This window comes from Diabrotica virgifera, chromosome 6 (genome assembly GCF_917563875.1).
Source record: "Diabrotica virgifera virgifera chromosome 6, PGI_DIABVI_V3a".
Lineage (NCBI taxonomy): Eukaryota > Metazoa > Arthropoda > Insecta > Coleoptera > Chrysomelidae > Diabrotica > Diabrotica virgifera.
The window spans coordinates 80,184,939-80,200,472 of record NC_065448.1 but is presented as its reverse complement, the minus strand read 5'-3'; the positions used below and the strand labels follow the sequence as shown (position 1 = coordinate 80,200,472).

At 33.5% G+C, this 15,534-nt stretch overlaps 1 protein-coding gene across 1 annotated transcript in view; it reads left to right on the top strand.

The window, feature by feature from the left end:
- Nucleotides 1–560: 560 nt before the first annotated feature.
- LOC126886107 (KICSTOR subunit 2-like) overlaps nt 561–15,534 on the top strand; it is a 38,629-nt gene continuing 23,655 nt past the window's right edge. Inside the window, exons 1-2 of the mRNA XM_050652950.1 lie at nt 561–780; nt 10,514–10,654. Of these exons, the coding sequence (XP_050508907.1) occupies nt 700–780; nt 10,514–10,654 (222 nt within the window). The 5' untranslated portion in view covers nt 561–699. The remainder of the gene's footprint in view (nt 781–10,513; nt 10,655–15,534) is intronic.

Here is a 15,534-nt window from a genome sequence, read left to right as displayed (position 1 = left end):
TAGTTTCTAGTTTTTATTTGATTAAAAATTGTTATCTGTTGGTGTAAAATAAATTGTAGTGTACCTATTAACTAAATTAAAATCAAAATTAGAAATCCTAAGATAGATTAAATCAAAATATAAACTTCAGGATGACCAAAAAATCAAAATAAATGCTGGTAAAGAATTGAGTAGAAATTCTAAGATATATTAATAATTTTAAAAACGCTGTTTCATTATCGGGGGTAGATTTTTTTATGAAAAAAAGGTAAAAACAAATCAGTAGTTAGCATCAAATTTTAATGAATACATACAGGCGAAACATAATTTTGAGTCGTCTATAACTTATAAGATGTCTTAGTGGCAAAACTTAGTGGTTACTTTGGCAAAACACTCGTGTAAATGATTTTAATTTAACGTTTTAGAACTGTGAGGTCAAATGACAAAAGGAATTGTTTTCCTAGAGTTATCGTCCATCTTTGAAATTTTGAGCGCCCTCTGTCGGAATTTAATTTTGCGAATAGGGAAGCCTGATGGGAGCAGAAAAGAAGAATAATATAAAATTAAATAAAAAGAAGAAGAAAAATAACCTTCTCAAGTTTCTAACTCCTTTAAATGTCAAAGTAGTGAACAAAATCAAAATATTAATTTATAAAAGTATATTATTTTAACTGTGATGTTAAACCATAGTCAAATAGATATTATTTAATTTTTATTAAGATGGAAAGTGAAGACGAATTTCTACATATTTATTTTACTCATGTATCTCAGTTGTGTTATGAAAAGGCCAAAGAACATATTGTAAGTAAAAAAGCATAAAGGTGCCTATTATTTTATTAATAAATTTGTTAAAGTTTATATGAAAAGAATAAATATCTTGTCTATAATTCTTTATATTGTTCTGAACCTGTTTCTTTGTGGCATTTATGTAATTTACTATTCTAATGGGGAAATAAGCCACAATTAATCTTGAAAAATGATTTTATTGACGTTTCGACTTCCACCTCAGACGTCACTAAAAATTATGAAATTTTTGGAGAAACAATGACATATTTGCTAGTTTTCCCTCCTGTCAGGCAGCTTTAACTAGTTATTGGTCGCTATATGAGATTTTCTCTCACAGTTTCATAATATTGTACAAAAGTTTTCCCTGGTAAATTACACATGATGTAGTTCCTCCTGGTCTCCTAATTATCGTTCCTATACAATCGAATAGACTTGTCTGCTCAGATGGTGGTTCAGTTGACTTAGTATGGCCCGATTGTTAAATAAGATATTCTCTCATCACGTGACTACCGTGTATAATATTATTTAGCATTATTATATATTGTAGCATTATTTTATTTTGTATTTGCAATATGAATCGTGCAAAGACAATTTTAGAAATTGCTGCACAAAAAAATAAAGGTACTATAGTTTATTTTTTAACCAGGAGGAGTAAACTAAAAAGACAGGTTCACACCCAAGAAAGTCATTAGAATAATATCCAAATACATCTTCTTTTTTGGTTGATCTTGTCGGCCCTCAATGGTAATTCATAAATATTATATTAAATTAATATGTCGCTAAATAGTTCCAAAAACAACTGCTTTTTATATAAAAGCAGACTAACAATCTAAGAAATTAAAGGAATAACACCGAAAACACAAAAATCGCTGATATAACTTAATTAACCTATGAAATGTCACTAGTGTCAAAATTTGATAAATGCCATTAGTGTCAAAATTGTATAACAGTGGAAACAAGCAATACAGCGCGGTAAATTTGAATCACTCCTCTTGGTTAAAAAACAAACCATAGTACAAATTTGAAATTTACTTAAGTATATAGAAATATTAAAATTAATATTATTTCTACTTTTTTAAACCACATTCAAATAGCAAATTCCCAACTATAAACAAACGCATGTGTTACTATTCGCCGTTTCATTCATCAAGAGGCTGTTAAATGTAATTTATTGCCCTAAATGAGGCGGATTCTCATTTTACAGGTCCAAACTGGTAAGTCTGCAAATTCAAATTGTAGGTAGCGTGTTGGTTTTTAAGAAACACTTCAGGACGACCCTGTTTAGCTTCCATGCTCGTTTGTTTACAGTTGGGAATTTGTAAAATGAATGGACTATAGATTAAAATGTACAAGCAATCAACAATCACATTGTGTAAAGCTAATAATAACTTTACTTATTATGTTTAAAATCTATTTTGAAAATTTTATTTTATAAAAAAAGGCAAAAGTTGGACATGTGAGATAAAATCTCACATGCAACCACTGACATAAAAGCCAACCTAGCGACCAATGCCGGGTTAAGAGGGGATGTTTAAGAAATATCCTAAAAAAACTTTAGGTATCATATAATTAAAACAGTGGACACTAAATTTCTACTTTCTCTTGTAATTTGAATTTCATTTTGCAAGAAGAAGTATCTAATAGGTTTATTTATTTGCACCCTGAAAAAATCTCATATCAAGTTCAACATTTACTATTAAAACATTCCAACAGCCATGGTCAAAAATCTGCCAAAAACTGAAAGACCACAAACCCCAATGAACAAAGAAAACATTGCAATTGATTTAGAATTTAGAGAAATCACCTCAAACTTCCTAATAACCACCAACAAATGTGGTGTTTGCTCATTAGGCAACATTTTTTAATGGAACAGTTAAACGCCATAACTCCAGGTATTGAACAAATGAGAATCATCAATGGATTCATGAAGCACATACCCTGCATTCAAAAAAGTTTAATTTTTGGTCTCAAGATGAAATTCCGCTCCTCCCACTATCATCTCCCCCTCCTCACAAGCCATCAATATGAACTTTTTAAATTGATGGATTGAACGTAGAGGATTCAAAGAGTAGCCTGCTCGTTCTCCGGACTTTCACTATGGTTTATTTTTTAACCAAGAGGAGTAAACTAAAAAGACAGATTCACACCCAAGAAAGTCATTAGAAATATCACCAAATACATCTTCTTTTTTGGTTGATCATGTCGGCCCACAACTGTAATCCATACATATTATATTATATTAATACATCGCTAAAGAGCTCTAAAAACTACTGCTTATTATATGAAAGCAGACTAGAAATCTAAAAATTAAAGGAATAACACAGAAAACACAAAAAATCGCCCATATAACTTAATTAACCTATGAAATGCCAATACTGCCAAAATTTTATAAATGTCATTAGTGTCAAAATTTTATAACAGTGGAGTAAACTTGCCTGATATTGATCCAATTACAAACAAGCATTACAGCGCGGTAAATTTGAATCACTCCTCTTCAGATTTTAAATACAGTAATACAGTAATATCTCTCCTAATAAAACAGTTTCCCCCATGACCATTGGTCATTCGGGGGGTTGGCCAAAATATACAGTTGAGTCCGCGAGTCTTTACCCGTGCGTCATCATTTAAAGCATACGAAATAAGTCGGAAATCTATTTCACGCAACAACAACTGACAGATAGTGGCTACTGTTACGATTACGGGTTTTATTATAAAATTTGACGTTATCAAATATATAGAATGTCAAATGTAAGTTTTGCTTCAAAATTTTTTTTTGCAGAATTACAGCTACATTTGAAGTAGCTTAATAAATTCTTTTATTATTATTGATTAATAAATAAATAAACAATTTATAAAAAAAAAATTCAATAACATATTTTATTTTTGGTATTTTATTCACTTTGACGGAAATCTAAACACAATCATTTCTTTAATGTGTGAATGACGTTAGCTTTGTATGTTTTAAATATTAATTGCCAAAATATAATTATTTACCTTAAAATTTCAAAACCCAAAATAAAATTAGTTGTGAAAACAACTGTTTGTATAATATAAAGAAACTTCAAAACGCAAAAATTCGACAAAAACCGCAAAAAATTCAACTGACTGACAGCCACAAAAGTAAACAAACCAGAAACGTCAAACAAATTGTGCTTAAAATATGAAAACATACCGAATCGTCTTTTTTTGTACCTATCTCTTTTTAATGCACTGAGTCTAGATGGTTCATAAAAATAACGTGTGTTTTTACTTAATAACAAACGTCAGCTGGTTTGTTATGAGTTTCATGCGTGGAAGAGAATGATGCTAGATAAAAAGTATGTGTTTTATCTCGCTAGGTATTAATGACGCACGGGTAAAGACTCGCGGACTCAACTGTAAATCAACATTTTTTTTTCTATAAATAACAATAAAATTAACAATAATTAATAAATAATATAACTCATGAATATGAAAAAAATGATTACTATCCTAGTTTCCAGTGAAATTCCATAGCTGGGATAAGCTTACACCAGGCACCAGAATACGTAATGAAATTTTATAAAGTATTATGTAGTAAAATAAACATATAAACACAATTCAATTAAATATTAATTAAGATTGAATAAAGAATAAGAGGTCACTCTTTAATTCATAAGTATTAGCTGCAGTAAAAAAATATAGATTAATTTTTACTATTAGAATGTCGTGAATACAAGGTCAAAATCGGTTAAGAACTGGTGAAGAGGCACAATACACGAAGAAGAAGAATATAGTGTTATGAGTCTTATAGTTACAGTTGAGTCCGCGAGTCTTTACCCGTGCGTCATTAATACCTGGCGAGATAAAACACATACTTTTTATTTAGCATCATTCTCTTCCACGCACGAAATTAATGACAAACCAGCTGCCGTCTGTTATTAAGTAAAAACACATGTTATTTTTATGAACGATTTAGACTCAGTGCATTGAAAAGAGATAGATACAAAGAAAGACGATTGGGGATGTCTTCACATATTTTAAGTACAGTTTATGACGTTTTGGTTTATTTACTTTTGTGGCTGTCAGTTTGTTGAATTTTTTGCTGTCATTTTGTCGAATTTTTGCATTTTGAAGTTTTTTATAGTATACAAACAGTTGTTTTCACAACTAATTTTATATTGGAGTTAGAAATTTTGTAATAAGTTTATGTTACTTTACAATAAATTTTGACAACATACAAAGCTAACCTCATTGTTGACACAGTTGAATGCTTGTGTTTAAGGTACCGCCAAAGTGAATAAAATAACAAAAAGAAAATATGTTATTGAATTCTTTTATAAATTGTTTATTTATTTATTAATCAATGATAATAAAATAATTTATTAAGCTACTTCAAATGTAGCTGTAATTATGCACCAAAATTTTAAAGCAAAACTAAAATTTGACATTCTATTTATTTGATAACGTCAAATTTTATACTATAACCCGTGATCGGAATAATATCCACTAGCCGTTGCGTTTAGTAAATTTCCGGATTATTTCATATGCTTTAAATGATGACGCACGGGTAAAGACTCGCGGACTCAACTGTATATTCCAACACTAGATTGTATCTATACTTCCATGCATCCCTTGCATATCCAACCAGTTCCCTCCAGCCCAAACCTTTCATAAGTTCCAACAATTCTTCCCTATCTAATCTACTTTTTCTGAACCACTTCATTCTGTATTCACGTAGTATCGGACATCGTCCCATGAAATGCAAAATATCTTCCACCTCCCTCTCATTACACAAAGCACACTTTTTCCTATCATCAGCCCTACCAGGCCTATCATTGAGATACAAGACTCCACATCTAATCTTGAATATCCACCTTATATCATTGAAACTCACATCATCCATCATATAACCCATGTCAACACCGAGTCTCATTAGCTCTCTATAATGATTGCAGAAATTTGATCTAGTTGCTCTCTCCAATGCTCTTTCCCTTATCCCAACACGTATCGCTCCTATCACCTGTTCCAACTTATCCTCCCAAAAATTCCTATTTTCCCACTCTGTGTTAAATTCCACTCCCCATCTCTCTCCCAAGTTTTCCCAATCTCTTCTCCAACCACAGTTAGCTCTTATCATTTCCTGAAGCAAAAATTTAGACAGACGTCCTTCCTCATACTCATACTCTAACACTCTCTTGACATATTTTTTATGCAACTTCATCGTAAATAGATACACATGCTCAGTGTTGGTTTATAAATCCAACATGTAGTTTGGACAGTAACTCGGAATATTCAACATTTTTTTTATAAAAAACCTTCTTACCTCCTCAACTTCCTTAAATTCCGCCAATCCTCAAACTTGAGGCACCATAAGTCAGAATAGATTGGACTACCCCTTCATATATACCCACCTTAGATGATAGTGGAAGATTTGCCTTAACTAAGACCTGTCGCCAAGCCATATTTATAGCTGCTCTAGCCGCCCGTCGTTTTTCGATAAAGTGGGAACTAAAAGATAGCCTCGGTGTTAGTTTCACTCCCAAATAGCCATAATTATTAACAACTTCCACCACTTCTCCGTTTATTTTCCACTCTTCTTTAATTTTTCCACCTCCTTGTCTAAACACCATAATTTTTGACTTGTTCATGTTGATCTTCAAATTCCATAGTCTGCAATACTCCCCTAATTTATTGATCATAATTTGTAAAACTCTAGGTTTCTCCTCTCCTCTTGGTTAAAAAACAAACCATAGTTAGATTTTTCTTTGGGATAATTTAATATCATGTGTTTACGTTAGGCAATCAATGTGTTTGCAGGATTGGAAACAAAGAATTATTGATGAATGTGAACTAGTATGTGGAGAAGTCTTGTATATAGTGACTCACCAATTTATTAACAACGGACAGAATGTCTATAGACGTCTAATTTCTATTGAGGTAATGTGGCACAACGTCTATAGACGTCATTTTTAAAATAACGAGTTGTGACACAAATTAGTGTCAAAAAATGTCACATTACGTAATATACAGATGCACATTAAATGTGACACAATGTCCATGGTCGTCGTCCACATGTTTACAAAAATTTTAAAAAACTCATTGTTTCCATAAACTATAAGCTTCTTCTTCATGTACCATGTCCTTTCAGAACGTTGGTTACCATCATGGTTATCCTAATTTTATTCACTACCACCCTAAATAGCATGCTTGTATCAACACCATACCAATCTCGCAAGTTCTTCAACCATGAGGTTCTTCTTCGTCCTGGACCGCGTTTGCCTGCTATTTTTCCTTGCATAATATTTTGTAGCAATCTATATTTGGGACCTCTCATTACATGTCCGAAGTACTCCAGCTTTCTCTGCTTGATGCTTTTTATGATCTCAGTAGTCTTGCTGAGACGTTCTAGTATTGTGGAGTTTCGAATCTTCTCCACCCAGGAAACTTTTTTAAAATTCTTCTATAGCACCACATTTCGAAAGCCTGAAGGCGATTTAGATCGATTTTATTCACAGTCCAGAACTCGACACCATAAAGTAAGACCGAGAACACGTAGCAGCGAAGTAGGCGGATCCTCAATGCCAATTTTAGGTCTCTGTTACATAACACCTTGGGCATCCTTCTAAAAGCGGCTCTAGCCTGCTCTATCCTAGGTCTAATTTCGCCGTGACTTTCTGCGTTACAATTTAGTTGCTGTCCAAGGTAAACGATTTTGTCAACTTGCTCAAGTTTGGTATTATTTACATATATAGACGGTTTTTCAATGTTGAAGTGCTACGACGTTTAAATAAGGAGTTACAAATTATGAAAAGTATAAAAACTAGAAAACTGGAATATTTGGGTCACATTGCCAGAGGAGAAAAATATGAGTTGCTGAGAATTATTATGCAAGGAAGGATCCAAGGAAGAAGAAGCATAGGAAGAATACGCATCTCCTGGCTGAGGAACCTTAGAGAATGGTTTAAATATTAGGTCTGGATCCCGCGTATGAAAAAAAAGTTGATTAATAGCAAGCTGAAAATTTGTTAATAGCTTAAGGGTGTCTAGTCGGATAAACTTTGATATATGGGAACACTGAAACAGGGGCAGTTTTAATTGTGGAACAGGTTAAAAATTTGGAACGGTCACACCACGAAAACGGCACATTTATTTTGTCCGACAGAACAGACTTAAACTCTCCGAACAGAGATTAAACTCTCATGCAAAAATCAGACTGCTATTTATCACCTGTCATAATTCCTGTCATTTGACATATTCTACATGTTCCACTCATTAAAACGCCCATCTGGTGATAAATAGCAGTCTGATTTTTGCATGAGAGTTTAATCTCTGTTCGGAGAGTTTAAGTCTGTTCTGTCGGACAAAATACATGTGCCGTTTTCGTGGTGTGACCGTTCCAAATTTTTAACCTGTTCCACAATTAAAACTGCCCCTGTTCCAGTGTTCCCATATATCAAAGTTTATCCGACTAGACACCCTTAAGCTATTAACAAATTTTCAGCTTGCTATTAATCAACTTTTTTTCATACGCGGGATCCAGACCTATATAGTTCATTACAACTATTCAGAGCAGCAGCCAAAAAAGTGACTATAGCCATTATGATATCCAACCTCCGATAGGAGAGGAAACTTTAAGAAGAAGAATAACCGTTTTTATATGCTGCTGTTTACTTATTACGAGTATTTTGGTTTTCCGTATTTTCAGATCCAGACCTGCCTCCCTACAACTCTCAACGACACTATCAAGTAGTGTTTGCAGATCTTCTTGACTAGAAGCTAGGAGTACTGTATCGTCCGCATATCGCAAATTATTGATGACTTCACCATTTACAAGTATTCCTTCTTGTTTTTCAGAAAGAGCTTTTCTGAAAATTCTTTCGGAGTAAACGTTGAAAAGCAGTGGTGACAAGAGGCATCCCTGCCGTACTCCTCTTTTAATATTAAGAGCCTGTGATTCCACACCATCTACTAAAACTGATGTTTGATTCCAATATAAATTTGCAATTATTCGAATATCTCTGCCGTCCAAGCCTATGTCTTTTAGAGCTTCGATCAATATAGAGTGCTTAACACGATCAAATGCCTTTTGGAAGTCAATAAGACAACAGTATATGTCTACAGATATATCGACATCTTTGAGCAAGTACGTTCATTCCAAATAATGCCTCTCTCGTTCCAAATCCGTTACGGAAACCAAACTGTGTGTCATCCAGGTATTCCTCGCATTTATTGTAGATACGACCATGTATTATCTTCAGAAAAATTTTCAATAAATGGTTTAACAAACTGATGGTTCTATAATCAGCACAGGTTTTTGCTGTTGTCTTCTTAGGTAGAGCTATAAACAGTGAATTAGACCAGCCATTAGGAAGTTGTCCGCTGGTATAAATGGTATTAAAAAACGAAGTTAAGTATAGCCTCTAAAACATTGCTATCATTTATAAGCTTGTATATTTCAGTTGGAATTTCATCAGGACCAGTCGCTCTGCCATCTTTTGATGATTGTATGGCTTTTATTACCTCAGAGCGTGTTATTAGGGGTCCGTCGCAGTTAGTAATATCGGGTGGTGAACTACTCCTATCGTCTTCGAATAGCGCTAAAAGAAATTAAGCAATTTCTCTATTCTACTTTGCAAAATACATATAGTGTCACAACATTTGACGCACTGTCTGTCAACATGTTAATGGGCTTGCACAGAATGTGAAATGCTCTGAACATTTGAAGTGTTTTTGTTTAAATTACTATTTTCATTGATCTTGCAAAAATAAAATTGAATCTGCAAAAATATACAAGGTGTCCCATTTAAATTAAGTTGAGGGTATTTACGGTGAAACCCGAAGTAAAGTAGTAACAAAAATTATGACATCAGATGCTTTATGTAGGCAAGTAAACATGACCAAACCTTCTTAACCTAAGCTCCCTCATTTTGGCATCAATGTGTGCCACTCCTAGACTTCCCCTAATATTTACTCATTCCTAATTTTATCCTCTTTTGTTACTCTACTTATCCATCTAAGCATTCTCATTTACGTCACATGCATTCGTTGTTCCTCTTTCTTTTTAACTGCCCAACATTCAGTATCTTTTCATCATTGCCAGTTTTATGGCTGTTTTATAGATTTTTACTTTCAGCTTCATTGGAATTTTTCTGTCACATAACCCACCACTTGCTTCCTTCCATTTCATCCATCCAACCCTAATCCTATTGCATGCATCTCCATCCATTTCCAATTACTCGGTAATACTGATCCTAGGTACTTAAAACTCTCACTTTTCACAATCACTTCACCACCCAAAAATATCATGTTATTATTAGTAGTAACTCCATCTTTAAACAGACATTCAAAATACTCTATCTTTGTCCTACTAAGTTTTAAACTTTTTTCCTTAAAAGCTTGTCTCCACTGTTCCAGTTTTTGTTATAAGTTGCCTTCACTATTTTCCACCAACAACACATCATCAGCATACATTAAGCAACAGGGAATATTACCCTGAAGTTTCAATGTTATCTGATCCAAAACAGCGAAATTACAGGGCAGCATTCCCTGGTGCTTAATGTATGCTGATGATGTGGTTTTGGTGGAAAATAGTGAAGACGACTTAGAACAAAAACTGGAACAGTGGAGATAAGCTCTTGAGGAAAAAGGTTTAAAACTTATAGGGCAAAGACAGTATTTGGAATGTCCGTTTAATGATGGAGTTACTACAAATCCCAATCCTTTATGAAAAGTAATACTCAATATTAAAAATAATTTTTTATCAACTTAAAATCAATGTTTTTTATAGGAAAAAGAAAAAGAACCTAAAGGATGTACAACACCGTGGGGTGCCTTTTTAAATTATTTACAACAATTAACTTTAACAGAGAAGAGCTATATGGAAATAGGATTTTTACAAAATAAACATAAAGCTTTTTTTAGAAAAGATGTAAGTATAATTAGATAAGCATAATCTCACGGTACATAAATTTATGAGTTATATTTAAGGCAGAAACGCATTAGAGAGTAGCGGCCCGTCTCGAACAAGACAGTAGACGACTTGAGATTTTCATTAAGGCCGGCCGTTGTATGAAAGAGAGGTCCCCTACTAGCAGTACAACAGAGAGAAAAGATTCTTTCCCGAGAGATGCTGCCTCTATCGGAGAAATAACGCAATATATATCTAAGCGAGGCCGCAGACTGCAGACTTTTTAGTCGGCCGATAGTTTAGTTGGGTTCGTAATCAGTACAGAGAGGTATGCAGGTGCGCACATTACACCGATTCAGTCTCGGCCGACAACTAACGCTAGGAGATAGGAACAGCCCAACCCGACTAAAAAGTCTGCAGTCTGCGGCCTCGCTAAGACGACTCGAAATCGTTTTATATATCAGGTGCGAACTTTTAATTTTCTAGGCGGTTTAAGGACGGGTCTCGCTGAAAATTTTACTCGGATCTCGTGGTAAAATCTAAACCAAAAGTATTGGATCTATCTATTTCGCTATCTATTTCGCATATTGGTTCATCATAGTTTGTTACCTACTTCTCATGTCCAAATATTATAAAATTATAGGTACCAGGAAAGAACAATTATATCACTCAAATTTGTCTAATTGTCTATTTTTATTAAAATGTTGTAATATATTAAAAATTGATTTATTTATGAATTGGGTAATATCTTGTGTATCCTACGTCGAATGTCACGTTATACGTCAAATGTCACGTTCTGTTAGGCACTATACCGAAAAGAAGAAGAATTGACAAACGAAAAGAAGAAGAAGTGACAGTTGGCTTTTTTGTCGCCACCGCTTTCATTTGACACCTCATACGTCAAAATCGGACCAATAGCAACGAAGATATGCTGTAATGCCGTTTTACCAATGCCGCCATCTTTGTTTTTATCTCAACGTATTCGTTACCCCCTCCCCTTTCCAACGAGCCCTCTTACGCCACGATCGGATTAATAACGGAGATACGATATAGTGCCGTTTTGGCAATATTTTTATGTCTCACGTGACAGACAACATTTTGGCAGATAAGCAAGACCTTTGTCTCATTTGACAGATAAGAAGAAGAAGAACTGTAACAATACGAAAGAACGAAAGGACTAATAATTGATAATCGAAAAAGAAGAAGAATTGACAACAACATGGCAAACAAAAAGAAGAACAACAGGTGGTCATCTTGATGAGCGGACCTTTGTGACGTAGCTTCGTTCTCATTGGTCGGCAGGCTAGACTTTGATCTCATTGGTAGGTGGGCGGGGCTTTGTTCTCATTGGTCGGTGGGCGTGACTATGTTCCCTTTGGTCGGTGGGAGGGTGACGTCATGTGAGATAAAAATTTTCCCACGCCATAGTAAGGCAACTCCTAAGGATATGATATGCGCCGTTTTCTTTTTTTATTACTCTCGCTTGCAAACGGTTTAGTAAACTCATATTCGTCAAGTACCGAAATTTCCAAAGGAAAGTTTCAAACGGGTCATTACGCTCCTGAATTTTTCATATTTATGTAATTTTTTCGTAGCGCCATCTTATACATAATGGCTACATTAACAGAGCTTAGATTCTTACAGATTCCTATACTTTTTTCGTATTATATGTCCAATATTTACGTTTCACATGCCAATTTCTATTAATTGCAGAAATTTATTTTAAAAGTACACCACGCAAAAAGTACTTTATTAATTCACATCTTTTTAACGTTACATCTTTCCATTACATATATTCTAGTTCTAGACGGAATTTTATCATGAAATTCATTTAAATACTTGAGTAATTTAGAAATAAACGCTCTTATATTTATTGAGAAAAAAGCAAAACTTTCACATTTTTTTATAGACAATACACCACAGGTAGGATAGCAAAAATATGGCTGTAATTAGCGAGATATATTGTTAGTAGGTTAAGAATTTTTCGGTATACATATATGCTCTAGATTATGAGTGGTGTACTTTATAAAGGTGATGGGATCGCCTATACTTATAACATTACCAATGGCCGGCCTTAAAGATTGAATCAAGTCCTCGTCCCGTCCGCGACTTCCAAATGCGTTCTTGAGCATTAAAAACAACATAAAGAATCTGAGCTATCTTGCGGAATAAAAAATTGACTATTGCGAAATAAGAAATATACTACTCAAAACTGAAATTTTTAAAAGCTCCGGCTATAAAACTGAATGTTTACTGAGTACTCTTCAATCTCCAAGGGGAGTATACTCTTAGGGAAATTGCTTCTTCCTCAAGAGGTTCAATAGAATCCCTTCACCAATAGATATTCTTAAAGGGTGCCAGATATTCAATTATTAAAAAGATTGTACCCCGATAATACCGTCAAGGTACTTAAATTTGACTAAATCTCTAAACCAAAACTCAAAAAGAATTTTTATGGATCCCTATTGAACAAATACGTCCAGGGATAGATAAAAACAAAACAAATACCTTCATAGAAAACCAACACTATATTTATTGAGAAATAAAAATATCCTTTTGACTATACGCTATGAGCTCGTAGGTAGAGGGGATAATTAAAAATTCGCGAGCGCCAGTAGTAACAAGTCTGTAAGCTTTTACTGGAAATTTGACATAAATGTCAAAGTGAATAATTTAAAACATTGAAATTAAAAACATTAAGAGGAAATAATATTAGTTGGTCAAAGCTGTGGTGTATATTTTTACCTTAAATATACTTACGTTTTAAATACTGAATTTAAGTTTTTTTAATATTTCGTAATATGTAATTAGAAATTAATCTAAGCGCCATCTACACGATAATTGTGAAAGTATCCGAAATAAGAAATTAATATTTCATTAATAGAACGTCAAAATGATTAGCAAAATCTTTAAAAAATCGATTACAATTTAATTACTTTTTTTCGTTGTAAATATTAAGCGATAACAATTAAATAATAAATTTAAAAATTACCGGTGAAAGTTGCATGAGTAATCCGCTAGGAGCGACACCAGCGAAGCTTAGAGCGTATAAGTATATAAATTCCTGAATGGAAAACGAAATTTATAAAAGGTATTAAATAATTTAATGCTAAATTTACAAAACTAATTGCAAATAATTTAATTAAAAACGTAAAAATCTTTTAATATATTAACAAAGGTAATTACAAGGTTCTTCTCTTCTTCTTCTTTTTGTATAGACATGACTCTGTTTTTCAATGTGCCTCCAGTAAGTTGTCGTTCCATCGTTTTCGTGGTCTTCCCACTGATCGTCTTCCTATTGGGGAACCGTCTCTTGCTGTCAACGAATTACAAGGTTAATTGGTACAAATCTATATTGAACCTTTGAATCGCTTATAACAACCAGACAAAAAAATTATATGATAATTTTTTGCCTGGGCGCTCGATAAAAATTACCTCAATAAAAAGTTACCATATTATGCTAACGCACACAGAATAGCTATATATTTAAAAGAACTTGTAATTAAAAATTCAGATTAAATCTCAACAGGCTCGTAAAATTAACACACTATGTTGTACTTAACTGTGATATATCTGCCATGCTCCATGACACGTGGACCCAACCAAACATAAAAAGAATCGGGCTCAAAGCCGGGTAGAAGCCATAAAATCCATATCCCAAACCAAACTCCTACCAAATGTCCTCAATACGGGAAGAAACCAAACAAACTGTCCTCAATACGGTAAGAAACAAGAAACAATATTGGGGCACTCGTCACTCCAACTAGAATATAATTATGATACCGGTAGCAGGTAATCCTCAAAATATATCCAGAGACTGGATTAGGCTACTTAACTTTCTTAACGAATATAGGGCTCACCCTTTAACCTGATTGGTGTTTTTTCTACGGGAAAAAACAAAACTCATTAGAGTAAAGAAACAAATCTACATTTAGCATACTTACAGACACCAGGAAGTGATAGAACACAACTAAATTCTTAGCAAAGCGACACGCGTTTAAAAAGACAGAATCGGAACGAGTTGACAGAAAGTGGTATTGTCTACGATTAACTACAACGGATACCAATTAATTCGAAATATTGAAAATATTTTTAAGAAATTTGAAATTAAATTTAAGCAAAGAATTAAACATGTTACATTAATTGTAACAGCTAGACTATTCCGCGACGAGTCGAGTCGTGTCCGCAACTCTCTAATGCGTTTCTGCCTTTATTGTATCTAAACAAGCAGGTTGGACTTCATAAAGGCATTTGATAAAATATGTCTGTAAGTAAAATGAATGCAGATGTTACAAAATATAGGATTAGATGACAATGATATTCATGTACTTAAGGTACTGGAACTTCAATCAAACTTCCATCGTAAAAATTGGAAATAACTACAATTAGCAGTTAGACAATGGTGCATTTTGTCGGCAACATTATTCAAATTTTACTCGGACCAGTTATTTAAAAAGGCACTTGAGAAACAGCCATATGGAATAAAAAACAATGGGGAACTACTTAACCCGGCACCTGCCACGTGGCTTTGCAAGGCATCAACTGCCACATGGGATGCTCACAGCACCCCTTAAAAATTTTCTGTGATCTACTTGTTTATAAACAAAATAATGTGTTGAGTTACACATGAATATAAAAAACATATTTCATTAACTTATTAGCTACTAATACAGGGTCATAAATATAACAAAATAAATTTAACAAAAATACAGGTCATAAATTAAGGTACATATTCTGGGACCAAAAATAGTTCGAATGAACCTAACTTACCTTAGTACAAATATGCACATAAAAAAAGTTACAGCCCTTTAAAGTTACAAAATGAAAATAGATTTTCTCGAATATATCGAAAACTATTAAAGATTGTTTATTGAAAATGGACATGTGGTATTCTTATGGCA